Here is a 25,548-nt window from a genome sequence, read left to right on the forward strand (position 1 = left end):
CACAAACCAGACGTGCTAGGACGGTTGTCTTTGGCAAGGCTGCTCCCTCGCATCTTTCGATATCAAGTCATCAATTCTGCACTACAAATGCACGCATGCACTCACACACCTGTGATGAAGCTGCTGCTGCCGCCAGCTGCATGGTCATGCTGGTGGTGGTGGTGGGGGCGGTGGTGCAACTGTGGTGGCCAGGCAGCTTCCGTGGCGGTGGCGTTGCCGGGGGTTCCCTCCTCGAGGGGGCAGGGCAGGGGTGCTCTCAACTGGGGGCCGTCTGCCGCCATCGAGGGGGCCACTGGGCCATGCTGCCTGCGCGGGGCCCCTTAGCCCCCACCTCGAGCTACCATGCCCCCGGGGGGCACCACTCGTGACAAGTGGCACCACTCCACCTGCACAAAGAATTCAGGTCACTCACTTCCACTGCGAATGAGAAATATGTTCGTTGGCGGTTGAAACACACTGTAAGGCAGAATGCAAAAGGCGCTCGTGTGTGTGTGTGTGCAACGTCAGCAAATGGTGGTTGAAATTTACCCCAAAACTTGACTCGAGTGACTCTTTCTGCCTCCCTCCTTTGTTCCTTTGCTCAAGGTGCCAATTTAGGTGTCCATCTAGAGCGAGAAGTTCCTGTTCTCCTCCCCCGATAACAGGCTACTATTGTTATTATTAGCTGGAACAATATTACAGCATGCAGAGATTAGTTTTTGTATTATTATTGAAAGTAGTTAATATATCAAGGGCCCCTACAATTTAAATTTGCACACTGGGCAATCACTCAAGAAATGCAAGTGAGAAAAAAATTTGTGTGGAAACTAAACATTCAAGCCAGCTTCAACCACCTGTGCTGAGTATGTACTGTAACATGTGCCAGTTGACAACCGTGAGCGCTGCTCGTGACTTCCACAAACTATGAGCTAAGCTCTTTTACTGGAAAATTCCATTATAATGGATGTACACTGAGACATCCAGCAGTGCGTGAAGGAGGAAAATACTCTCTATACTTCCAGAGTTTTGCAAAGGGTCCATGGTAAACTTCTGATTAAAGCTAGTACACTTGGGCCCAGCTATTGTCAAACTAGCATCAGTGCAACACCTTTGTGTACTTACAAGAGAGAAAAAAAGAAAAGAGAAGAAGCTGACTTGTGGCAGAGGCTTGGCCAAGCTGACAACATTCACCATGCCAGGTTCTTATCAGATTCACAGACACAGTATGTGCAGTGCATAACACATGATATGACATCCCTCTTTATTGTGAAATCCCTCTGATAGAAAAAAAAATGTTATGCAACTGCCAAGAATTATTCTAATTTCAATAAGCTTCCTCGACCAATGGCCCACTTGTAGCAATACCAGGAAGAACAATATATCAGAAATAACAATGGATTGGCATGGCACCATCAGCCTTCCCATGTTTTTTATAGTAAAATAAGCTACTTATAACAATTCTGTCATGGCGCATTATCAGTTATAGAAATTGCATCTTGTCATCGTGAGCAAACCTTAACAGAGAAAAGCTACAACCACTCCAGTCTGACCATACTTAAAATGCAGAAGTGCGTGCACGAGGAGCTGGCCGGTTGGATCGACCCTGTGCTACGAAAGTTAAAACCAAACTAGACAAACGTCGAGCATGCCAGGGCACTTACATGCCACCGCCGCACAGAGGAGGAAGAAAGAATTACTGGTGTGCCCAGTGTATGCGAGTGAAAGAATGTGCTAGCCATTTCCTTGAAGCATTTGGACAAGAGGTCTCTGTCAGAGGAACTTCTGCTCGGTGCTTGGCATGACAAGGGGAAGGGTGTCCCGGCAGTGCGGGCTCTTTGCTGTTTTTTTTGTGCCACCGGACTCGATTCGCGCTTGTAAAGCAAACTGCCATGCTTGTATATTTTTTCATATGCCTTCTCCCACATCGTCACCCATCATGATCCTCTTTCTTCTCCCTTTCCCCAGTGCAGAGTAGCAGGCCAGATTTTAATCATTCTGGCCAACCTCTCTGCCTTTCCTTTCAATAAATCCATCTATCTACCCGACACTTTTCCAAAGTCTCTTTCTCTGAGCAGTCCATTATTAATGTTTCTGAAAGTGTGCCTCCTGTAGAATGCATGCTGTTGTTAATGCATCGTTGCACAGGTCACTGAGCCACACATAGGTCCATCAGTCACTGAGCTGTACGCGCCTTGCAGGAACAGTTTTCTTTTTCCTTTCCGTTGCCACTGTCCTCATGGTCCAGCAAGCTTACTAGACTTCCAGTCTGAACTGCTTCTGGAAAGTGGGCTTCGTTTAGAATCCCAGTGGCGCGAAGTTCTTGCCGTCGTTGAGAAAGTTAATTTTTAACCAGTGAGGCAATCACCTCAACCGTCGCCTGCGCTGATAGCAGTGACGAACAAGCACATAATGTAAAAGACGGCTCTACAAATGATAGTCCCCCCTATACTTAATTCATTCCTATTGGACACCCTGTAGAGAGATGTGAATGAAATATGCCATGAACCAGTCAAAGATGGTTGATATGACTCTTCCTGCACAGAAATCCCCACAGTAAACTACTTTAATGTCAATAAGTGCTCTGAAGTTTGTCACTTTTCTTTTTGCATAACCCAGTTACAACAATCACCACTTATAACAATATCTCCTGGGCCCTCTGATACTATCATAAGTGCGTTCGACTGTAGCTTGATTCGACGCTGGACTGCATGAGTTCTCCTGCACTAGCCTCCCAGCAACTTCTCTCGCGCAAATAGCGTGCTCCGTAGCAACACAGCTCCACAGCCATGCATGCTTTTTTCCAGTGAATGGCATCTCCCACGTCTTCCAAATTTCCCACGTGCTAAAAAAACTATGGCGGTCACACACGGAGTTTAACAGCGTAATAGAATATGAGCGCTGTTGTTTTTTAACATGTTGTGACTGTGACGTTAGTGATTACTAGCTGAGACACTTTTCTTTTTGCCTGGGTGGCATCAGCACATGGCAGCATGAGCGGCACCTCTGCTTGGTGTAGTGGCTGGCTTTGATGCTCTCAATCAGCACACGCTTTCACCTGCTGGTCTGCCCACACCCCACTCTGTAACAATCCCTCTGCGGCCACCGCCTGCGAACAACAGTGAGCACAAGTTGGCAAAATCCAACGTTAAGGCAAATCTTTTTCGATGCAATTGGTGAACGTCCGGCGACAATTTCGGGTAGGATGGCAACAGCCCGAAGAACATGCACAAACTATAGTTCCACGCGACAGTCTTAACTTTAATCTCCAAGCCCAAAGCTCAGTGACAACTGGCATAAGCCATTTTTTTCAGTACAACAGAAAGGGCAGGGTCAATTTCTTATTTCATCACTTCTGGGACTAACAAGTCTCCTATGGCCGCCACCATATGAGACGTTCCAATTTGAACAGATCTGCAGCATTCTATAACTAGGACAATTGCTCATACACGTCAAACCACGAGGCAAACAGACATACCAACAAAATGTTTCTACACTTTTAGCACTCAATTTGGCCTCTCCACCGAGAGTGCCAGTGCTAGGTTGCACTCTCTTCTCAAGAACTGGCCCAGTACCAGCAAGACACTGCTGAACCAGTGCAGAAAGTGGAGCCAAATCGAGACTTCATGGTAAACAATAAAACAGTGTGATCTGCCTCGCCATTGTGGCTCAGTGGTTAAGGCAGGCACTCAAGTATTGAGCCAAGTGACCTATGTCCAACACCAGCTGTGGTGACATGTTTTGATAAAGGTGAAGCACTAGGCACTCATGTACTGTGCAGGGTCAGTGCCCCTTAGAGAATACCAGCTAGTTGAAATTATCCGAAGCTCTTCACTACGGCTTCCCTGAAAGCCCGAGTCACTTTGGGATGCTAAACCCCATAAGCCATAGATCATATTCATAAACACTGTATTGAAGGGCCATCTAGTTGGCAAGCAACACCAATTTTGCTTGTTTTTCTCTGATTAGCCTGAGCGCTTAGAGCTATGCATGCAATAAAAATGATCCAAGAGCTTCCATGTTTAGCAAGGGGGTGAGTAAGCCAAGAAGGAAGTCAAGGGCTACAATTAGCATGCCTCTCGGCAATACGGCATATCTTTAAAGAGAAAAATATTGGTAGCTTTTCTGAATGATTAACTATCAGTCTAGCCTCATATTTTGTTCTCCATCAATATTTTCCTTTACTGTAGCCCAACAGCTGCACACACTAGCCAAGTATTTCCTGGTGCGCAAAAAGAGTGAATTAATGCAAACGTCATGAAAGTGAAAATAAGTGGTGACTACGTAACTTGATGACAGAATTACCTAGCACACTGCATAGGGACACGGAATCATTCCTTGTGGAAAATCTGCATCAAGCAAAATGCATCAAAGCACCAGCTTGAATATACTTTAGCAAAAGTTGCACTAAAAAAGCACGTATTACTCAGTCCACCTCCTGTCAAAATTAATAAAAGGCAAGACTCTCATTTGGCCGTGACGGCAACTTTTTGACAGAGGTGGAAAGCTCAAAGATGTCAGAAGATATAAAAAAACCCCAGGTGGTCAAGGTCAAAGTTTCTGGAGCCCTCCACTAAGACGTTCCTGAAGGACAGTAAAACACCATAAACCCCAAAATCATTTTGAGAACCCTTGACTTTCAGCAATTTTGGTGCTCTGAGCAAGTATAACCGAAACTTAATTAAGCTTGGCCTCTATCTAAAAAGTGCCATAAAGCATTTTGCCCCTCCAAACAGTTGGAATGATGCACCTACCTTTAGAGTTAGGCAATAAACATAACCCAATTTTGAGGACACGTGGTTTTGTAGCAAATTTAATCCTTAAAACTGCATCTCAACTTCCTTTTACCTTTTTTTGTTTCGACCATTGCTTTCCAATGCCAATCTAATCGCTCACTTACAAATGGGCCCCCCTTTTCAGTTGTCAAGATGCCACATCGGAAATTGGGAGTGGAAGTTTGTTAAAGTGAGCTGCCAGCCTAGTTCATGGCTGCAAAAAATTAATAGGCTAATACCTTTTGTTAGCTATGTCACAAGCATTGAAATGGCCATGCAGAATAGGCACAAAGGCTGTGAAAAAAGACGGTACTGGAATTGAAACCAAGGACGCTAACCAATCAATCCTCATCAAGGAAATATGTTTCTGTACTAGGACAAACAGTACCTATAATAGGCTGGGCTACGGAAATCATGTTGCCTGTATATCTATAATCAGCCTAAACATTCCAAATTGAAGCTACAGTCAGGGTAGGAACCTTATATAGAAACTAGTGCCCCCCAAATGAGACGCCAGCGCCAATTCCTCCTTAAGGTCGGAAGAAAGCCTGCCGATGCGCTGTATAGTTGTCATGGCAGTGGTATGAAGCAGCAAAAAAGAATGTCATCCTCGCGTGCGACTCAAACTATCACCAGCAAAAAAGGAATACTTCAGAATCACAGCGCCTTAGACAACTTGGCCAATGCCGCAGCTAACTGCACTGCATACATGCACAGGAGTCATTCCTTTCTAAACACCACTTTTCTTCTAGTCACCAAGGCGCGCTGAAGCAGACATCTGCTACAGCTATGCTTCCCAGAGAGTGCATGCATTGGCATGGCAGGCATACAGTGGACATGAAAACCACAAGATTGCACATGACAACAAAAGAAGAGAACTTCAGTTTTTATAGCTCGTGTGTGGAAATATAGTATATAGTTATGGCCCTTCATTTTCAGGTGAGACATTATTATACTCCATTCTCAAAACCTGACCAGATTTCTTAAATATATGGTTATACCGAAGTTCCGTCTTTCTAGGTAACTTCACTTTAATGTGGACAATTTTAAAAACACTAAGAAAATTCAGGGTCATTTTGTTTACTGCAGAGGTGAATTTATGACTGTTTTAAGCTTAAATTTTTGTGTGTGTGTGATGGTCTTTATTTTGAAGCCAATTTCAAACTGCCCATCTTGGAAGCGAAAGAAAAAGCTCAGGTACTGACTAGGTGTCTTATTGACCTCATCATAATGACACGAACGTTCGTAAGGTTTATTAGGTCACACTTAAAGCTTCCACAAAGCCACTTTATCGCTTTTGCGACACAAGATGTGACCATATTTACCTTGAATGATCGCACTCATGCACAGCTGGTTCTACATTGTTTAAGACTGTTACTGTTGCTTTTCATGCCTTACTAGCAAAGCTCTCTGTATGCTTTAAATCCAGACCGTCCAAGAATGACCGAAATTTTCTCGAAGATTGCTGAGCGTGCTTGCTGCTATTGTTGCCTCCGAGCTGTTGTTCTTTTGTAAATGCAAGCCATTCCAATGCACAGTTTCTTTAGGAAGCCTTTTGATGTTTTGCTGCCCACCAGTCTGCCGTCATCAACATGTTTTTTAAGGATCTTAATTTTCCAAAGCGACTAAGCTGTGAGGGGCGTTGTAGAGAAGGGTTCCAGGTAATTTAAACCACTCAGTGCTCTTTAACTTGCACTGTCACTGCACAGAACATGCCCGCCTTGCATTTCACTTTCATTTAAATGTGGCCATAATGGTTTGGATAGACACCTGGTCTCCCAGATCAGGAGCCAAGCACCTGAACCAATGAGATACCACGCACCTTTACCACTGAAGATAGACTGATCCCGACGTGTGAAGAATATAGACACTGCGCAAAGACGTTTCAATCTGAGGTGTGAAGGAATCACTTCTCGTAAGCCTGGTCTGCAATCCATAAAAGACTGTTGCAGAGTTCAACAGTGAGGTGTCCGCTAAGATAGGGGCACAGTGACGTTCGTCAGGCCACTAATTCTAGCCAACCTCTAGGTTATTTGCACCGTGCCGATATCAGTTTAAAATGAAGCACAAAAATCAGCATGCGGAAATGAGTTATTCAGTTTATAAAATTCTAAATACAAGAAAAAAAAACAGCGCGTCTGAGCCGGTGTGAGAGGGAGCCCCTCTTTCATTTTTCTCGCCCAGCACTCGAGTTGGGCGGAACCTATAGAAACTCAGCTTTCTGCTGACATATCGGAAACTATCCACCATGGTTGCCTATCCAACTCAACCTGTAGCCGCGTTTTTTTCCCAGCATCGTGGTCGTGGTGCATTAAGGACCGGCTTCTCCGCCTGCCCAAAGCTAGCCTAGCCCACCAGACCTGACGGTCAGCCAATCTGTGTCACCATTTTGGTGTTCCGCCGGCGTCCACCGCTGCTGCTGCCGCGGATCACTCGAGTGCTACTTGCGCAGAAGTTCGAGAATGAGTGCGAAAGACGGAGACGGAATGGAGTACACAAGCTAAGGCGAATTCTACCCTGTACCTGTACAGGGCCAGCAAGGTCATCTGCCGGGAACGACTATATGACAACTGCCTGGGCAGTGCCCTGCTGGCGGAAGCCGCTGCTGAGTGCTGTGGAGTCGGCTGTGGCGAGTGCGCCTTACGAGCCATCTCGACACCATCTGTGGAGCGTCGGCATAAACGATCAGCCACATGATTTTGGACTTTCCAGCGATTTTGCCGACCTCCGAGATCTGAACATTGTCAGCTGCCTTGAGATTTGTGGGATTGTTGACAGCACCGCATTTACCTGAGTTTGCAGTCCCTATATTTAAAAACACATCAAAAACACACAAAATTGAAACACCTTTATAAGTTTTCTGCATAGTAACTTCAAAAACATTCGATTGTAAAATCTAAAATGTGTGCTTAACCAATCAGCGAAGCAGCGCCCAAGCGAGAAGGAAACGTCCTATCCATTGACGAACTTTGCCATTGTGTGCCGCTCCCATCGATGCCAAAACACTGGTTATTGAAGCGGATTAAAATATTAGGCGCTACTATTTCGCTGTTATGATTGGGCTTTGGGGCTTTGGGAAGGTGTAGATAACCTAGAGGCTGGCTGGAATTCGTGGTTTGGCAAACATCACGCTGCCCCTTTAAGAGATTGGTTGTACAAGCCTGCCAGTGTCAATGACCACTCCCAGTCCTCTCCGACAGCTATTCGGAGGATTTGATCCATGATTTCCCTACAGGACTGTCGCCACTAGGTGACAGCACCAAGTACTACCCACACTGCCAATGTCCTGTTCCAAGCCTGTTCTTCTTAATGACAGCTACAACATTGAATGAATGTTGTTGCACTGTACAAACAAAGACAGCAGGTTTTCACAGGACATGGAAAGTGGGGTGCAACTTATGAAATAACATTATGTGGTGAAATAATTGTAGTAAATGAGATAAAAAACAATACATGATTCTGTGAAAGTTTTGCAGTCCATCCTGTCACTTCCATATTGTTTACAAAATAACCTGCAAAAGCTAATGTATTTTGCGTTGTGCACAAAAATAGAGACCTTTAGAAGAGCGTACACAAACACATGCAGAGAAATAGCGCACAGCAAAAATATCGTGATGTGCACTGCGCATGCACTATACGATAGCCGAAAACGAGCTCTCATGAACGATCGGCCAGCATATGATGGGGAAAGAGCGTTGGCAAGATGGCAGCGTCCAGGTCGCCCGCTTCAGTGTCAATTTGTCTTCATTAGCGTGTTTTTGGGCGGGCTAATTTCTATAAATGGTACACAGAGCTTTCGCTTTGTCTCATGTAACCTTCAGCACAAACAGTGATTTATACATTGTTTTTTCATTTTGCTTGGCGGCTGAGCCCTCCCTAAGCCTGATAGTTGGCACTGTTTTGTTGGCATGGCAAGGCCATGAAGTGGATTGCCTTGGCTTGCACTGCTTACATGCCTGCTTTCGTGAACAGAAGTTGTGAACGGTACGCACCACAATGACAACACAAAACTTGATGCAAAATGAAATTAGTAGTTTGTAATGTGTTATCCTGGCTCAGTGTTCAACACAGGAGCAAAATAACTGGCTAAAGTCCTGGCGTGACTTGGCTAGTTTTGGCTCCCAAGTGGAAAAAAAAAAAAAAAAAAAGCGCGTTCGTGTTGTGATGCGACACACGAAGTAACGTCCCGTAATTTGCTGGCGTTTATCGCATGAAAGAGTCCATACGCTATACTAAAAGTTTTTAATGAGCACTTGAATGTCTCCTGCTGCAAAATGTGAACCGAGAGACATCAAATTATGGAATCTTTTAATAAAAAACCAAGAAACTGGAACTAAACCCAAATCTGAGCTGAAAAGATACTGTGCGATTTTTAACATCCGAATTCAAATAATGATTTTTAAAGAATCAGCTAAGATTTAACTCCACTACAACAATTAAGAGATGCAAAGGCATTCTTTAGCATGATTTTTAAATGCCAGTTGCAACATGCCAAAAAATCAGGAGGACGCTTAAGCTTCGCATTAAGAGTAAATATGATAGCGACTTTAAAACGCCGCTTTTTCATTCCACATGCTAAACATGAGTAAGTCATACACACCAGAATGTGTTTACTAGAATGCCCCTCTAACATGCTCGGCACCAACGACCCTTCATGGCCTATGCGCTGCGTGCCCACCTGGCACGCAGAGGGCAAAACCTGTCATGCTCATGCCACTCATGAGGCAAGTAAAGCGTTCGCCTTATATTCTAATAATAAGGGATCCTATAGACCAACATGAATCTGTGATGCAAGCAAATGGTGGCAGTGCTGATTTCACTGGATGGGCAGGCTGGGGGGTAAAAGCTAGGGTTATAACCCATAGGAATACACATAAATGAATGTTTTCGGTGTGGTTTTCTTATACTGCACTAAACTTACAAGGTTGTCGATTTTTTGAAGGTGACATATATTTAGAACATTCCAGTATGCACACGTGGAAGTCACCTCCTTTTGGGGTGGAAGCGCAACCAACTGAAAGTAATGTAAGCAAAGCTTTCCCATTTTTATTGTCCCAGAGCACCCATGTAGGCAGCAACAGTTTGTTAACAGCTGGCAACTACTTTTTGATGAAAAGCATCACAAAGTAAGCTATGCCATTTCAAAGCTATCATGGTGGGTGTTTCTCAGACTAAAAGCTGAACTAAAAAGCACAAAATAAATCTGCCATGACATATTTACTGTTTGCGGACTTCTGCTTTTGTGATCTTAGAAAAAAAATAGCGGACTAAAGCACACAAACACAAAAAACAAAAAAGTTCCCAGTCATGCGAACTAGGCTACAAAAATGCAATACAATCGTGAGTATTTACTGCGTACGACTTGTGTTCATTCCACGAGGCCATCAAGTGGATGCACAAGAGATGCTGCGCTAATAGTCCACGGCAAGTAAATGGCAGACCTCTCCCCATAGTTTTGAAAATTTACAGACTTGCGCTGACGACGGACCTGCGCTAAGGTGACGTCCTATTCACACATGCGAGTGGCAAAAGGCGTGCGACCGGCTGTCGCATATGCGACTAGGGAGTTGCAAATGCGACCCGCAGGTCGCTTTCCTGAATTGTTCTCGTTCGGAACTAGACTTGTCTACCTTGACCGCAACCACATAAAGTAAAGCTAACTTCCGTTCCTTTCAGCTGAGCCGCTGAGTGGTTACCGGTTTGTGGCCAGCAGTCGCAAAGCTGGAAAATCGAGCAGTGCTCGAACGGCCCACGACTGTCGCTCTTCGACCGAAACGGTCGCACAACCTCCGCGAGTTGCAAGTGTGAACAGGCCAGCGCACACAACAAACCAAAGGAAAAAAGGGGGGGGGGGGAAGAAAAAGAAGAAGAAACCCCACAGGTGTACACATTGCACCCACAGATGTGCAATATCCTCTAATCCCCTCCTCACCAAAAATAATAGAATAAAACTTTCAAAAAGAGAGCAGCTAAACAATAACACATGAAAGGTGTTTCTCCGTTGAAATAAACCACCGATCGAACAAAAGCGAGGAAACATACACGAACTTTACGGACGGCTAATCTACTAGCCTTCGCCGCGCCGGCTATAAGTCGAAAACACCAAACGCGCGCGCAGGCGCACCGAAACCAAAACTTCAAAAGCGAAAATACGCCTGGCTCTCATACTGCGCGCACCACATGTCGGCATGACTGTGCCCGTCCAAGCGGTAAACCAGCTCCTGGCTACCCGCGAATGAGTCAGACGACGGAGTGGTAATGTCAAACGGTCGCAGTTGGCAGCCGCCAAACAAGCGTCTCCCACTCTCCCCCTCGATAAGGTTACTATGTGCTACCGTTCGCGTCGCGAGCACCACCGACAACACCACCACCACCACCACGCACCCGCACGGTCCTCAACCTCGCCTTTATGGCGACCACAGTAATCAATAACAGCACGAGGAACAACCGTGGCGCCGACACCGACAGGCCTGTCAGCAATGATACCGCGCTGCACTTAAAACGATTGCGTGTTTGCGCTTCTATACTTCATGGCAAATCACTGTTTACGTTTCTGCGGACCCCACAAACTACCCGCAGCACCCTACTCAATGCGCCTACAATGAAGCCCTACCGCTGTCACTGCAACTTTGACCGATGAAATTCGAGAAGCAGTCGTAGAGGTAATCCCCATTAATACGTAATATAGGCCTACTTATAAATGATCTGCTTAAACAGCTTAAGCCTATTCATACGTAGACGTAGATATAAAGCAAAGTTAGACTCTGGACAGTACCTCACACATCGATGGCTTCTGGGCTCATAAGGTTTCCTTCGGAGGCCAGATCTGACGTCGAGATGAGTAACAGAACGTGTACTTCACATGAAGACGAAATTAATCGGTGTCAAATTAACACAACACCTGGGCCTAAAGTGATACTACGAGGTCAAAATCTGCGGATCAAAAGCAAAAGCGCGAGCGACGAACACAGCACCTCCCGGACCCAACATGGCGAAGTAAATTCCACTCGCTGCGGTTCACAGGTCTTGTCTTAGCACTCGTCACTAATCCAACCGAAGTGTCTTCACACAGTGCAACAAATCGATTAGAGAAATCTTGTTTGCTACTCTTTCGTGTACATCACATTCAACCGTAAAAACATGGCTCGTTTACCCACAGTGCACCGCAGTTTACTCGCGAACGAAGGACATCATTCCCACAATGCATCTCTGTGGCTGGCTCGTCTGTGAGCGAGAGTAGATAACTCGTGGCACCAACGCAACAACCCGTGTCGCGCAAGCTGTCGGAGCCCTTTCCAGCGGAGGATTTGGGAGTCGTAACAGTTGGAGGTGCTCGTCGCTCTGCTTAGATCCGTTTGACGTCCGCGGGCAGTGCACAAACAGAAGGTGAGGAATTATCTTCCGAACTTCTTTGACTTTCTTAGCTTGCTGCGTAGTTCACTTTGACAATTTTATTTAGCTACTTGAGTTCCGAAAAACTTGACGCAAAGGTCACCCTCATAGGAGCACAGTGACGCTTTTGGCGACCGTTTTTGGTTCTGGTGTTTGTGTAATCCCGCGTTACTTTTTGTTCAGAAAGCCATGGATCAGGTTATGGCATTCGTCGACCCTTTCAAGCAGCTATCAAAGGACTCGATCAGGCTCATCAAACGTTGTACCAAGCCGGACCGTAAGGGTACGTCCTATTTTCATTTTTGTTTTCAAGTCCCGGACTTTTGTTACTGCTTGGACTCGCTAAAATACGGTGGATAAACTCGGCGTTCGCGAAACAAATGCTATACATATTTGAAGTGTAGCCAGTGAAGACGGCAATCGTTAATTTTTGCAAAGAAGTGACTAGTGAAAGCAGCGCTGGATGCTATCGTTCTGAAAGTGCCATGTAACATGGTTTCAGTCACATGCCGTTGAAAATCGTTAAACGTTTTCAATCGTCACATTTTACCATTACAAAAGTGTTTTCAAGCGTGCCTACATTTGACTTCCGGTTGCATTACCTGAGCCGACTGACCTATTTTCCTATTTTCGACCACAGAGTTCCAGAAGATTGCTATGGCTACAGCCATTGGGTTTGCCATTATGGGATTCATAGGATTCTTCGTCAAGCTCATACATATCCCCATCAACAACATTATTGTGTAAGTAGGAGGACGGCTTGTAAATATTGCGCTCACATTTGCATTCACAGTTTGCATTCAAACATTTCAAAGCATTTCATGTTTAGTGGAAAATGCTAGCAATGTGTTAGCAAGTTTTAGTGGTAATATGTTAGATCAGCTGGGCTGGAACATACATGAACAGTACATGCAGTGGACATTGCACACACCATAATGGTGGACCTCGCGCATCTGTCATCGTGCAGGCTAAACCAGAATGCGATAGGCAGTTTATAGAAATGAGCCAAGTTTGGACTTTGCTTATAGTTTACCAGCACAACAGCTGTGTTGACGTCTGTGCAAGCTATCAGCTAGCTAAGTATCTTCCCATTTGCTCATGTGGTTACTGTTTTTTGTAAACTAAGCTCCCTTATGGAGCTGGGCAATTGATGAAGCGGCGGCACTACCTTGAAGAAACAGTGTAGGCCTAATTTTATGGTTAGGAGTGGCATGAGTGAGGTTTTGCTTCACCAGAAATTAGAGTGTGTGCAAATCGCTGTTTTACAAGACTTTGTTGGGAACGAATTATTGTGCAGGTACTGTGCAGAGGACCTTCTTTTGAAGACTTTGTGCACTGTCTGAGTGCTGCTTGCATTATCATTCTCTTAAAAGTTTTTCAGTATTTGTTAAACATTTTTGTCAGATTCCACTGTGGTGGCTGAGTGGTTAGGGCGCTCGACTCCTGAATCCAACGATGAGGGATCGAATCCCGGCTACTTTTCGATGGAGATAAAAAACAAGGCGCCCGTGTACTGCGCATGTTTAAGAACCCCACTTGGTCTAAATTTCCAGAGTCCTCCACTACGGCGTCTCACATAGACGAGCCGCTTTGGTACATTAAGCTGTCTAAACCAAACCTGTACCAAGTATTTTTGCCAGTCTCACATTGTATGTGAATCTCTGCATACTGTGTTGAATCCTCATTTGTAGTTTGGGCACGAAGCCTTTAGAAGCTTTATGTATTTTCTACTTGCCATCTGCCTTGCATATGCTGGGAGGAAGTTTTTACAATTAATTCTTGTTTGCCACTTCTTTGACTTCTGAAAAGCCTGATATTGCTTATGTTTTGTGGCTTATTGAAAAAGATAGCACTTTTATTAGTTTTTTTGTCACGAGCATGTTACTACTATTCGCATTTGGCAAGGGCCAGAGCTGCCGTAGCATCATAAAAATTCATCGCCATTATCTTGCAGCATTTCACAAAAGCAGTGAAAATTTTCACAGACGGGACATTATCTCGTACCTATTTTCCACCTACAACATATAGTGGAAGCACATATAGTAGTAGAGGCCTAATTTCTGCCCTTTGTAAGGCTGTTAGACGGTCACATGTACCGCAGTGCATTCAGATAGGGCTGTGTGATCTTGGCACTTCACTAGCTAGTGAAGTAGACTTTGAATTTTTTGCTTTAAATCATTGGAGTTGGAAATTTGAGTGGGAATTGAAAACTGAATTCAGGCAAAACTTAAATAGTTATTATATGTCTCCTTTGTTGCTTAATCTGGACCACGGCGGTTGCTTTTTGATTGAGGGGAAAAGCTAGGCGCCCGTGTGCTGTGCAATGTCAGTGCACGTTAAAGAACCCCTGGTGGTTGCAATTTCCGGAGCCCTTCACTATGGCACCTCTCGTAGCCCGAGTTGCATTGGGATGTTAAACCCCATTATCCAAACCAAGCCTTTATTGGTTAGTTTCTACTGCACCATTCGCACACAAAGGTAACTTCATATCTACCGAGTTATAGGGCTCTCATAATATGATAATAATAATGAAATTCAAGAACAAGGTGTTGGCTAATGGTAGTATTTGGATTTTGTACCCCAAGTAGTTGAAATCAAATGCCATTTGCTTCCTTGCTGATGTATTCCACTGTACAAGAGAGGCCTCCATAGGTTGATTGATCTTTGCATGTGCTATCGGTAACTCTTAATAATTGAGAAGCATGGCATAGAGATGGAGCGCATTTGGTAAGCACTCCCAGATTATCACTAGCAGCTCACTGGTATCGCTCAAGAGGAAAGTATACAACAGTGGCATCTTACCTGTACTTACCTATGGGGTTGAAACGTGGAAGCTAACAAAGAGGGTTCTACTTAAGTTGAGGACAATGCAGAGGGCTATGGAAAGAAAAATGGGAGGGATAACATTAAGTGAGGAAACGTGCAGAGTGGGTCGGAGAAATAAGTCAAGTCATGGACATTCTAGATGGTTGCATAGGGCAACAAACTGGATTCCAAGGGAAGGAAAGTGTAGCAGGGGGTGGCAGAAAATTAGGTGGGTGGATGAGATTAATAAGGTCTCAGAGGCCAGGTGGATGCAGCTCGCACAAGACCGGGTTAATTGGAGAAATATAGAAAAGGCCTTCACCCTGCAGTTGGTATAGTTAGACTGATGATGATGATGGTGGCATAGAGGGTCAAACTCTGAAGGGGATGAAATAGATGGGGAATATTAAAATTGCTGTAGTCAGAACTCAGTGATGAAGCTGCAAATGCCCTTAAATCAAGCCCATAGCTTTGCTGCATCGGAGTCGCGTTTAATCGGTGGAATTTCAAGTTGCTCGGAGTAACTGTTATGTCATGAAAATCAGTCGATACCATTGGATGGAGGGCCTCTTTTGAGAAGAGTCTGCCGCTTCATTCTTGAGTTGCATCAGACTGTAGTGATGATGCACATACCAGGCAAGGGCTGAGTTAGGCATTGCGCTAGCTTTGACAACCCACACACTGCACAAAATGCCTTTTTGCTTTTTTGTCCCCACTGATATTAAGAACTTTGCGGATATTGATTTTTGAGACAAACAATGTTGCACTAACTCCTGATGTTGCTTTGGCTGATCTCTTAGAAAGACGATGTTGTGCTAACTTTTGTTATTGCTTTGACCTCTTTCGGTTAATAGCTTTCTAGGGTTATTTTGGGGTACTAAAATAGTTAAACTGCTGCTTTGAGACAAGCGTTGCTGCAGATTTGCTGTACTTGCCGTTAGGAGAAACAGATTTGCCGATACTGGACAAGATATTTATGCTGTTTGTCAGAATGGGAAAAAACTGTCAAGCTTAATATTTAGCTATTTAAGGGCATTCTTCTATCATGTCTAAGATTAAGGTCAATGGCTGAATGTTGTTTTTCTGGTATCTTCAACACTTTGAATAGTCAGCTAAGTAGCTGCAGTGTGGTGAGTCAAGCAACATGCTTACTGCTCAAGGGAAATTGTGCCTTAGCTTGTTGTGTTTGTCAGAGTAGTCTTGCAAACCAGCTTTGCACATGAGATGCAACTGTTACTTAAAAAAATGCTGATATATTTTAATGCTTTTTTTTTCAGAGGGTCCTAAGATGTCCCAAAGGCCACAGCTTATCTCTGCCCCTGTATATTATTGCCCCCATGGTACTTCTCAATAAATGAGCATTCTTCCTTTTTATACTCACAGCATTTGATCAATGGTTTGAACATTAGTTTTTGCAAAATATATACTAAATATTGCTTGAAATATATGCTCTGCCTCTCATATAGAACAGTCCTCTCTCCAAGTTTTTATTGGTGTGAAGGCATGTGTGGTTATTGTGTAAGTGTTGGTTATAACAGCTTTAGTGTACTCTATTTTTTGTTCCTGTTGCAATGTATTTCTCTCGTGCACTGTTAACTAGGTTGAGTTTGCTTGGTAGACAAGCAGCTTTCCTCATCTTGCAATCTGTTACAGTAGAAGCTGAAATGCATACATAGGTGCTTGAGGTTATGTGCTACAAAATTTGTGCCATTTTATGCTGTTTTGTGGGCAACAATCTTGTTGCTGGAGCCATACAACCTAATTGATTGGTTTTAAGCCTAGCAGTGGTGGAACTGCTGCGCCAAACTATGCTAAGTCAGAAATCCTGCTACATGCAGCTACAAAATGATTTTTTGCCTACTTCTGCACCACACCCACGCCTGCGCCAAAAGTCGCTGAATAACTCTGCCAACAGTGAAATCGAATTGTCGTGAAACCAAAACTGACCTCTGTTGGTAACACTGTGCAAGGTGGAAGAATATTTTTGCAGGTCCTGGGGGGACAATCGCTTGACAGAAAATTGACTTTGTCTATGTCACTTCCACGTCTCCTGCCGGTGTTTCTTTCTTTTTTAGATCAACTGGGAGGGAGTGAGAAGGGGCTGCAAGATATCTCAAATCCAATGCTCCGGGAATGGTGAAAGGATAGGCTGGCAGGCTGGCCGTCGGAGGGTCCTAGCACGTTCAAACGCATGACGGCTTCGAGCTGCCCTGGGAATTCGCTTAAATTGTGTGTGTGTGTGGTGTGTGTGTGTGTGTGTGTGTGTGTGTGTGTGTGTGTGTGTGTGTGTGTGTGTGTGTGTGTGTGTGTGTGTAAGCAGGCGGTTTCAAATGAGTGGCAGTTTGGAACTGCCGTCGGCAAAGCACAGCTGGAGCAGTATGCACGCTTGCTTCCTTTTTTTTTCGTACCAGTGAGGTGGCTGCGATGGCCTGAGTAGCAGTGGAGGGAGCGCTAAGGATTTGACTGCTTCTGCGTGCGCGCACTGGACTTTGTTGGCAGCTTTTGTACCTTAAGTTCAATCGCTTATTGGAACATCTTGTATAATATCACAGCTTAATTCCAAACATCAACGTTTACGCTCCCTTTAGAAAATTACATCAGTCTTGACAGTTATTTCTTTTCCGCCACTACAAAACTGCATGTGTATGGGCTTGCGCGTGTGCAAATAACTCATGCACAGGTACTCAATATATTTACAGCCCCGGATATGGTCGGTAAGTTCCCTTGGATGTTTTCATTGTAATGAGGAAAGCATACGCACAATCCCTGCTGTGCACTGCGAAGAAGCAGACTCGCGATTCAGAGTTCCTGCATCGCTTTGATTAACCAGCCAGCCCGCTGAACCACCGGAAGAAAAAGAACGAAAGCAAAGATTGCGAATGCATGGAATCGACGCTCACTCTACGTCCCCGCACTTCGCGCCTTTTGAATGGGCAGCGCCAGCAGCGCTCCTCTCTAAAGGAAAAAAGCAAATCCCCCACTCAGGACCTGCAAAAATATTCTTCCCTCATTCCCTCCAGTCAGCACAGGTCTTGAAGGAAAAAGGCGCCTCGACGTTACCCTGATGTACCGCACAAGGGCACCCAGAAAAGAGGTCAGGAAAAGGTACAGGAAGAGATCAGGCTGGCCAGGAATATGAGCACCAATGCTGAGCTGCTTTTCTCAAGAGGCGTCAAGCCTAAAAATTTGCAGACATTAAGAGTGGACAAGCCCTCCTGAGGAATGGAGAGGAAAGGCTCGCAGCGGCACTGTCCAAGCTGGAGTCATCAAGGCAAGAGAAGAAATAGTGCCTTAAAGCTGCAAGTGGCGGTTCTATAATTCTACAGGGAGCTTTTGTATTAAGACAGCTAGCTACCTTCTTTCCAAGGCTACAGTGTTGTTGCATATCTCGTTATGCCTTTGCTCTGAATAAAAATGGCTTTGTTTTTAGCGAAACCTCCTGTTTACTTAATTTGGGGCATTTTAAACAAAGAACAGCACTTTTGACTGCATTTGAGCTTGAAGCTTGTTTTTGTATGGCTATGGTAATTATAAACATCTGAGCAATTGGATTCCAGAAATAAAACAAGCCATCTTTATTTAAGCATCTCGAGATTTAAAATTTTGCTGCAAACCCTTTTTTTCTGCTACAAAAGCTCAAATATTTCAAAATGGCACTTTTCTTGCTAAAAAACTTGAAATTTCTGCTACAAACTGATTTCTTCTGCTACAAAACCTGCTACAAGAAGCCAGTTGCCAGTTCCACCACTGGCCTAGTTGCATTTATTTGTGGAGGTACACTTCAAATCCTATCTAATTCTCTTGTTTTGGCTAACACCTATTAGTAATTCTGATACACGAAACTTTGTCTTTATCAATTAAATAATTAGTATCAAAATCTGCACACATCTACCATTGCAACATGACCATTTTCAATACTGATTGAACTCAATCCAGCTCTACACCAAGCCAGTCCCAGTAGTAGAAAAAAAATTGGGGGACACAAGTTCCCATTGGCGGCTCTGCTTCCAAATGCACTTTCGCGTACATTTTGCCACTCATTTAATTACTAATCTCTTAATTTAAGCTTCTAATATCCCCTTCATTTCATTTCATTTATTAATACTGTCAGCCACCAAAAGGGGCTGTAACAGGAGTGGAAAATACAAAACACGATGAAAATCAATAGTCAATCAAAAATTGTCTCTGAATGCACACACAAACAAAACAAAAATGAATTACACAGAAATCGGAACAACAGCCATCCTACACAACAGCAATAGAACCTCATCACCTTGTGGTAGTGCCATAGATGAAATTTTCTAAATGGCGTACAAGCGGAAAAGTAGTTTTTACATAATAAAAATTATCTGAAGGCCATTTATGGTCCTCCACGCTTCAATTGAGGTGTCCTGAAGAAACTCCCCATACAGTGATAGGGCACCTTAATACAGAAAAAGTAATGCATGCTACTAGCAGAAAATGGATAGTGTCCTTAGCAAGATATCGGGCGCAAAAGATTGTTAACGGATTATTGTTTAACTTAATGAAATAAACCGCTCATTGCGAAAAAGGTAAAAGCGATTGCTCTGAGCAGGCATGCACAAGAAGATGTAGCACTTTTGGCAGCGATTCCGACACTTCGCTGTGCATCCTCCACAGCGGCAGCGCTGTGAGTTCGTTGTGTTGGCATGCTCCGGCCAGTGGTTGTAGCCGTCATACCTAATGGTAGCTGTCACTAGCCAATGCGGCCTAGCCTTCATCACAACAGGCTCTGGGTACTCACTACTTGGCCGACCATGCTATTTTTGAGATGTTCTGCTGCACACGATTAGGCTGTTCGCAACTTCAGTTTGGAAAGGCTAGCTGTCAAACCCCAAATATTTTTCTGTGCAAGCTTCTCAGCACTTGCGTCTCACAGGCATTCTATCCAGCTGTTGCAGAGCGCAAAAGATAGAAATTGAGAAATTACCCTCACCGGCTACTTTGTTTTTTGACCTAAGATGGTACAGTGACGCAAGGAAGTCGAGTTTGGCGTGCTTTGAAATATCCAAAATGGCGCCCTTATTGCCTTTTTGCACAGCAAGGCACGCAGAGTAAGAAAGAGATGCCGCACACTCGGAAAACGAGTATGCCGGCAGAGGCGGCTTTGAGGTGCCCTGTCCCCAAAAAGGGACGCTAATATTAGGAAGCGCATGAATACGCTAGTAAGACGAATGATAGCAATTATATCACCGTCATGGGCCCTTCCTCCGTTAAATAAATGCTAACATTTAGGCTAGCGCAGATTCTTAACAGTCCAAAATGACAGAAACACGAAGCATTTGCAGTTAGCTCCGTAGAACGTAGCCGTGTCCATTTTTGCCGCGGTTTTCAGGCAAGATTTCTTTTACTTTGCGTAAGAAGGTGGCAGTTGTCTGATAAAGTGGCTCAGGGCACGTGTTTTGGATAATTCGAAACAGCGTTTTTCATTGCCTTTTTGCACAGCAGGCCTCACAAAGTTCGCATCCCCACACAGGGACACGGCACCCGAAGGGGATATCTAACACGCATATTCATCACCGAAATTGCATTCAGGAGGTGCGATTATCTAAGGCTGCAGTACAGTATCTATATTTCACACACTTTTGTGTGGATGACACTATTTTCTGTGTTTTGTAAGTGCGTCTCAGATGCTGGCCATGCAGGCGGGATGTGTGTGTGATGTCGCACATTCCACAGCAACCTGCTCCCGCTGTACCATGGTTGCATTGCTTAGCTATCATGCCTGAGAGTTCCGAGCTGGTGCCATGAAGATATGATACAAATCGACAGTAGGAGTATATTTGCTGCGCGAATGTCAGGTATTCAGATATCGAGATGATCAGGGATTGCATATTAATCATGCGAGTGCATCGAACAAGTTTGTCCGAAGTTTATAACATTTTGATTCTCCAGGAACCGCAGTTATTGGTTGCTTGACCCATCGAAAATCAGCGGCTTTGTCAAGAGATTGTCAAGAGAGGGGCGTGGGGTGGAAACAGGGATTTTTACACGACGTGACCAGAGCCAGCAGTGGAGTGAATATTCGAATTCTAAAAGCAGAGGGCTCAGCAGCACAAGCAAACAATACGCAAAAATGTTGTTTCTTGCTACAGCATTGCTACTACCCTTTCAGATTTGTGCGCATTACTCCCACGAACCGGATCTGTAGCGTTTCCCCGGTGGCATGGGCCTTTTGTTGCCCCGCTGCTGTGCAAATACTACCGCCGACGTTAGTACATTTCGATCATCGAGACCTGTGCTCAGTTTTCGTTATATTTCCAAATTCTGGCGCGAAAACTCAAGTAAGCGAGGCATTTATTTTTCTGCCGGTTCAAGTACGCATATGTGCAGCCTGCGGCCAATTTTTACGCACGGCAAATTCGGAATAAGGAACAAAAGTGTATTTCAAATTCAGTTTCATTTAGCATCTCACCTGAAGATGATTTTCGCCCGAGGTTATCTGAATAAAAATACTCAAATGAATGAGAATGCTCCCAAAGTATTGCTTCACAAGGAAAGTACAGACATTGCAAACGTTTCTCCCTATTTGCAATTTATTTTCTCTGTGATTACATGCATTCAGCATTTGCTACAAAGTGTGCCTCTTTTTTATTAATTTTAATTTCAATGTACTTTGTTTCTTTTTTATATTACATGTAATTTTTATGCATTTCTGGTTCCCTCTTTGCAAAGGCATGGATATCATACTTGTGCTTTGTAGAGGTTATGTACAGCTGAACATGAGGTTTATGTCGCCGTGAACCACATGGTGAAAATTAAGAATTATGTGCAGTACAATGGCTACAAAATATCAAAGAAAATTGAGCAAGAGTTTAGGGTGAGCCCCAGTCCGCAAAGCAATGTTTTGACGAGAGTACTTGTCTTGGAGAGATAGAAAGCGTGCAGAGTGGGTCAGAGAAATAACTCAAGTTACCGACATTCTAGTAGAAATTAAGAATAAGAAATGGACATGGGCAGGACATGTAGTGCGAAGAGAGGATAACCGATGGTCGCTGAGGGTAACAAACTGGATTCCAAGGGAAGGAAAGCGTAGCAGGAGGCGGCGGAAAGTTAGGTGGGCGGATGAGATTAAGAAGTTCGCAGGGGTCAAGTGGATGCAGCTAGCACAGAACCGGGTTAAGTGGAGAAATATGGGAGAGGCCTTCGCCCTGCAGTGGGTATAATCAGGCTGATGATGATGATGACTTGTCTTGGTTTGGACACCCAAGCCAAGGTCTTGCTCAAGAGAAGATAGATCTCTTGTTGAAACATTGGCTTGCGGATTTAGATTTCTCTTCAACCCTTGTTCATATATATATATATATATATATATATATATATATATATATATATATATATATATATATATATATATATATATATTGTAATGGTGTGGAAGAGAAAGAGAAGGAAGCGCGGCGATAGCGCGCGGCGCGAGCGCGTGGTTGAGAGATGTCAAAAAATTAGTTGTTGTTTAACTCATGGTTAGCCCTAGTTGGTTTGCGATGGCAACGGTGGAAGCTTCTTTTTCCTGCTACATCATCCCCCTATCGCGGCCTATCAGTATAAGGTGCTACATTATTGGGGAGACGTAAGCTCATCTTGCGTGGTTGAGAGATGACTCATGGTTAGCCCTAGTTGGTTTGCGATGGCAACGGTGGAAGCTTCTTTTTCCTGCTACATTATTCCCCTATCACGGCCTATCAGTATAAGGTGCTACATTGTTGGGGATACGTAAGCTCATCCTTTAAGAGTATGACGTGAGAGCATAAGTTACCCGTCCTCTCCTCCATCCTTTTCTTGTTCTTTTTCTTCCTCTTGTTCTTTTTCTTCCTCTCTTCCTTTTCTTCTTCCTTTTGTTCTTCCTCTTCATCATTTTCTTACTCTATTTCTTCGTCTTCTTATTCTTCTCCTCCTCGGCTGTTCAATTTCAAGCGTGGCCTCCGCCGGGACCACGCGACTACTCGAAACCTGGCGCAGTACTGCTATCTCATTAAAAGAAGGTAAGACCGGTTGGTCACCGGCTTGTCGGTGCGTGTGTCTATCCTTAGGTGCACGGCATCCTGCAAAGTAACATTTTGTGGGAGCGGCGGGATGGGTGCCACGCACCCGCTCCCGACGTGGCGGACGACAGGAGCCTACTGCTGGCCAATGATGCCGAAGACGTAGCGACAGGCGCCGCTAGGCCTAGGCGCTCGGAGGGGCTCGGTCCTTCTGGACGCTTCGCAGGCCCGAATGGATGCCTACACTGAGGCGGTGGCAGCTCTCCGGCGCGATGTTCGTTGCCTAGTGCTGGCCAACCTGAACATGGCAGGTCAGGTGCCTTTTGGCATCTCTGCCGCTGTCCCCGACCAAGAGGTCTACTTACGGAGGCAGCTGGCCGAGCGGGAGCGCGACCTGGATGCTGAGCGCCAGCGCACCCTCGCAAGCCGCCAAGGTGAAGGAGTTGAGGCAGGAGCTGGACGAGCTGCTGAGCAATGGGCAGCAACAGGAGGAGAGCTTCAAGGCCCAGCAGAGACTTGGTGAGGTGCGGTCGGCACAGATGCAGCGCTGGGTGCATCAGATAGAAGTAGAGGTACAGCAGGTATGGGACGAGGTGTATGAACGGGTGCGTTTGCGATAGGAGGAGCTGCAGCACTCAAATCGGGAGGCACTGGAGCGCGAACAGCAGGAGGCGGAGGTTCGCCTGGCTCATACCGAAATCCTGTGTGTGCGGAACTCCAACAGCGGCTTGACTAGGAGGTCCAGAAACTGGGTGCCCAAAGCAATGATTTGGAGGAGAAAGGGAAGGAACTGAATAAGATGCACCAGATGTATCTGGAGGCGGAGGCATCGCCTGGACGCTCTGAAGCAGCGCTGCGAGTAGAAGGCCCATCTGGCAGAAAAACGTCGTGACCTCCTATCCGAGGCCGTTCAGGCTCACAGTCGGGAGGTGAGCGAGCTATCACGAAAGAAGGCGGAAGTCGAGGAGGCCGAGCAGCAGCTTACCGAGGCACGTGAGGTTGCCGTGCAGCAGCTGCCTCACGAATTTTACGACCAAAGGACCCAGAATAACGAACTGCGCACTAAGAGCAGGGAAGATGGAAGGAGCAGATGGAAGAGGTCATGCGGGTATACGAATGCAAGGCAGAAGCACCAGCCAAGGGGCTGAGCACGGAGCTGGAGACACTCAAAGCGAGGCATGCGAAGGAAATCCAAAGCCTGGAAGAGAGGTTGTTGGCCGAGTGTGCACGGTAGGAGCGGGAGCTGCTGGAGCGTTTCATACCTGCAGTCAAGGTGGATGGTAGTATGACCCACTCGGAGTGGCTGGTGTGCTTTGAGAGATAGCTGCGGGAATGGCTCAAGGAACAACAGCTGCGGTATGGTATGGGCGATCACCTCGCACATGAGAAGAACGGTTCTACTGCGGATGTGAAGCGCCTGCAGTGCCTGCGATACCAACACTCGGCTGGACATAGAGGTGTCTACTGAGCGAAGCGTCAAACGCATTGAAGTGCTCAAGTTGAAGGCTGGGATTGCGGTTTTGATTTTAGCCCTCGTGGTCGCAGGGAAGTTTCATGCGATGAGATAGGCCTAGAGCTCGATGAAGATGCCGGGCAGACAGAACCACCCCTGAATGTACACAAGTGAAAGCTTGCACCTGAACTACAAGATCCCGGGAAATCGAAAGAGGTCGATGGAGGAAGGGAGACTGAGATGGCGTTTGGCAGCCGCGGCGAGGATAAGCAGAGAGATAAGCCCGTGAAGGTGGAGATAAAGGCTGATGACTCCTTATCGAGCAAGGAAGGCGAAAAGGAGAATGAGGACAATCCTTAACAGCCGAAGTTCGAGCCATATAAGACGTCTACACTCACCGAAGTTGGAATTGCGGACATCGGGGCCAGCTTCCAGTGGAACGTCTTCAACCTCAACCCGTCCAACTTCTACGCGCTGTGGAGTGAGCACTGTGCGAAGCTTGTACGCCCATGCCTGAAGTGTGCGGCCGTTGCCATGGGACGGTATCACTTGACATTGCTGTGTCCATCGGCCACCCTCCACGGACTTTGGAAACTGGACTCAGCGATAGACGCCTCAGACACAGCTAGGCTCAACACGCGGAACCGAATCAGAGTGAGCAAAGACCTTAGAGTAGCCGCGACGAAAGAGACGAAGGGCCACTCGCGAGCAGCCGTTCTGTTACAGGTGTCCGCACAGTCGTGCATCACAGGGTTGGATCAGATTGCCTTTGACTGGACCCGGGACTTCCTTACCCCTTCCCACCCGCCCGATGGAAACGTGTGTATATATATATAGCCGGTGGCCAACCGGTATATATGTATATATATATATATGCATTGCAATGTCATTGGCCCCCCTGTTAAAAGAAGCATCGCCCTGATGCTGGGACAGTGTGCTTGAAAGCAGAAAAAAATAGAACGGAGGACAGTTGCTCGGCGCACACAGAGTCAACACTGGTCGTAATACGGTTTCAGGCGGACCACCTCAGTGACTGCGGAGCGTCGGGATTTTTAAAAGCCATCAGGAACGACCTCGTAGGTCAAGTCCCCAAATGGTCTTAGCACTTTGTATTGTCCAAAGTATAGCCCAAAATACCGAC

The 25,548-nt window shown here is 45.4% G+C and overlaps 2 protein-coding genes and 1 pseudogene across 5 annotated transcripts in view; 2 read left to right on the plus strand and 1 right to left on the minus strand.

Moving 5' to 3' along the window:
- The window catches only part of LOC146185203 (uncharacterized), a 65,590-nt gene extending 53,649 nt beyond the window's left edge, over positions 1 to 11,941 (minus strand). The window contains exons 1-2 of one of the 2 annotated variants that reach the window (XM_084606171.1): positions 11,527 to 11,941; positions 110 to 386 (exon numbers count right to left, since the gene is read on the minus strand). In XM_084606171.1, coding sequence (XP_084462297.1) covers positions 110 to 281 — 172 coding nt within the window. In that variant the 5' untranslated portion in view covers positions 282 to 386; positions 11,527 to 11,941. Of the gene's footprint in view, positions 1 to 109; positions 387 to 2,980; positions 3,094 to 11,526 lie in introns of those variants that run through there. The other variant, XM_084606172.1, reaches the window with a different exon arrangement.
- A 37-nt stretch (positions 11,942 to 11,978) lies between these two features.
- On the plus strand, positions 11,979 to 16,324 carry LOC146185204 (protein transport protein Sec61 subunit gamma). Of its 3 annotated transcripts, none has more exons than XM_084606174.1 (4): positions 11,979 to 12,137; positions 12,327 to 12,426; positions 12,784 to 12,886; positions 16,226 to 16,324. In XM_084606174.1, exons 2-4 carry the CDS (start codon positions 12,333 to 12,335, stop codon positions 16,233 to 16,235), a joined length of 207 nt encoding a protein of 68 aa, XP_084462300.1. In that variant the 5' UTR covers positions 11,979 to 12,137; positions 12,327 to 12,332; the 3' UTR covers positions 16,236 to 16,324. The 3 variants fall into 3 exon arrangements, with proteins under 3 accessions (XP_084462300.1, XP_084462302.1, XP_084462301.1); XM_084606175.1 differs by having other exon boundaries at positions 11,982 to 12,137; positions 12,331 to 12,426; XM_084606176.1 differs by lacking the exon at positions 16,226 to 16,324 and having other exon boundaries at positions 12,784 to 12,890.
- A 6,862-nt stretch (positions 16,325 to 23,186) lies between these two features.
- Positions 23,187 to 24,522, plus strand: LOC146185205 (uncharacterized; annotated as a pseudogene).
- Positions 24,523 to 25,548: the final 1,026 nt, after the last annotated feature.

The sequence above is a fragment of the Amblyomma maculatum genome, chromosome 6 (genome assembly GCF_055883805.1).
Source record: "Amblyomma maculatum isolate TAMU_Amacu chromosome 6, ASM5588380v1, whole genome shotgun sequence".
NCBI classification, from domain to species: Eukaryota; Metazoa; Arthropoda; class Arachnida; order Ixodida; family Ixodidae; genus Amblyomma; species Amblyomma maculatum.

Excerpts from the sequence above, each read along its gene's own strand:
- LOC146185204 (XM_084606174.1), top strand. The coding sequence starts at position 12,333 with ATGGATCAGGTTATGGCATTCGTCGACCCTTTCAAGCAGCTATCAAAG. Across the intron at positions 12,427-12,783 it reads TACCAAGCCGGACCGTAAGG|AGTTCCAGAAGATTGCTATG; the intron begins GTACGTCCTATT and ends TTTCGACCACAG.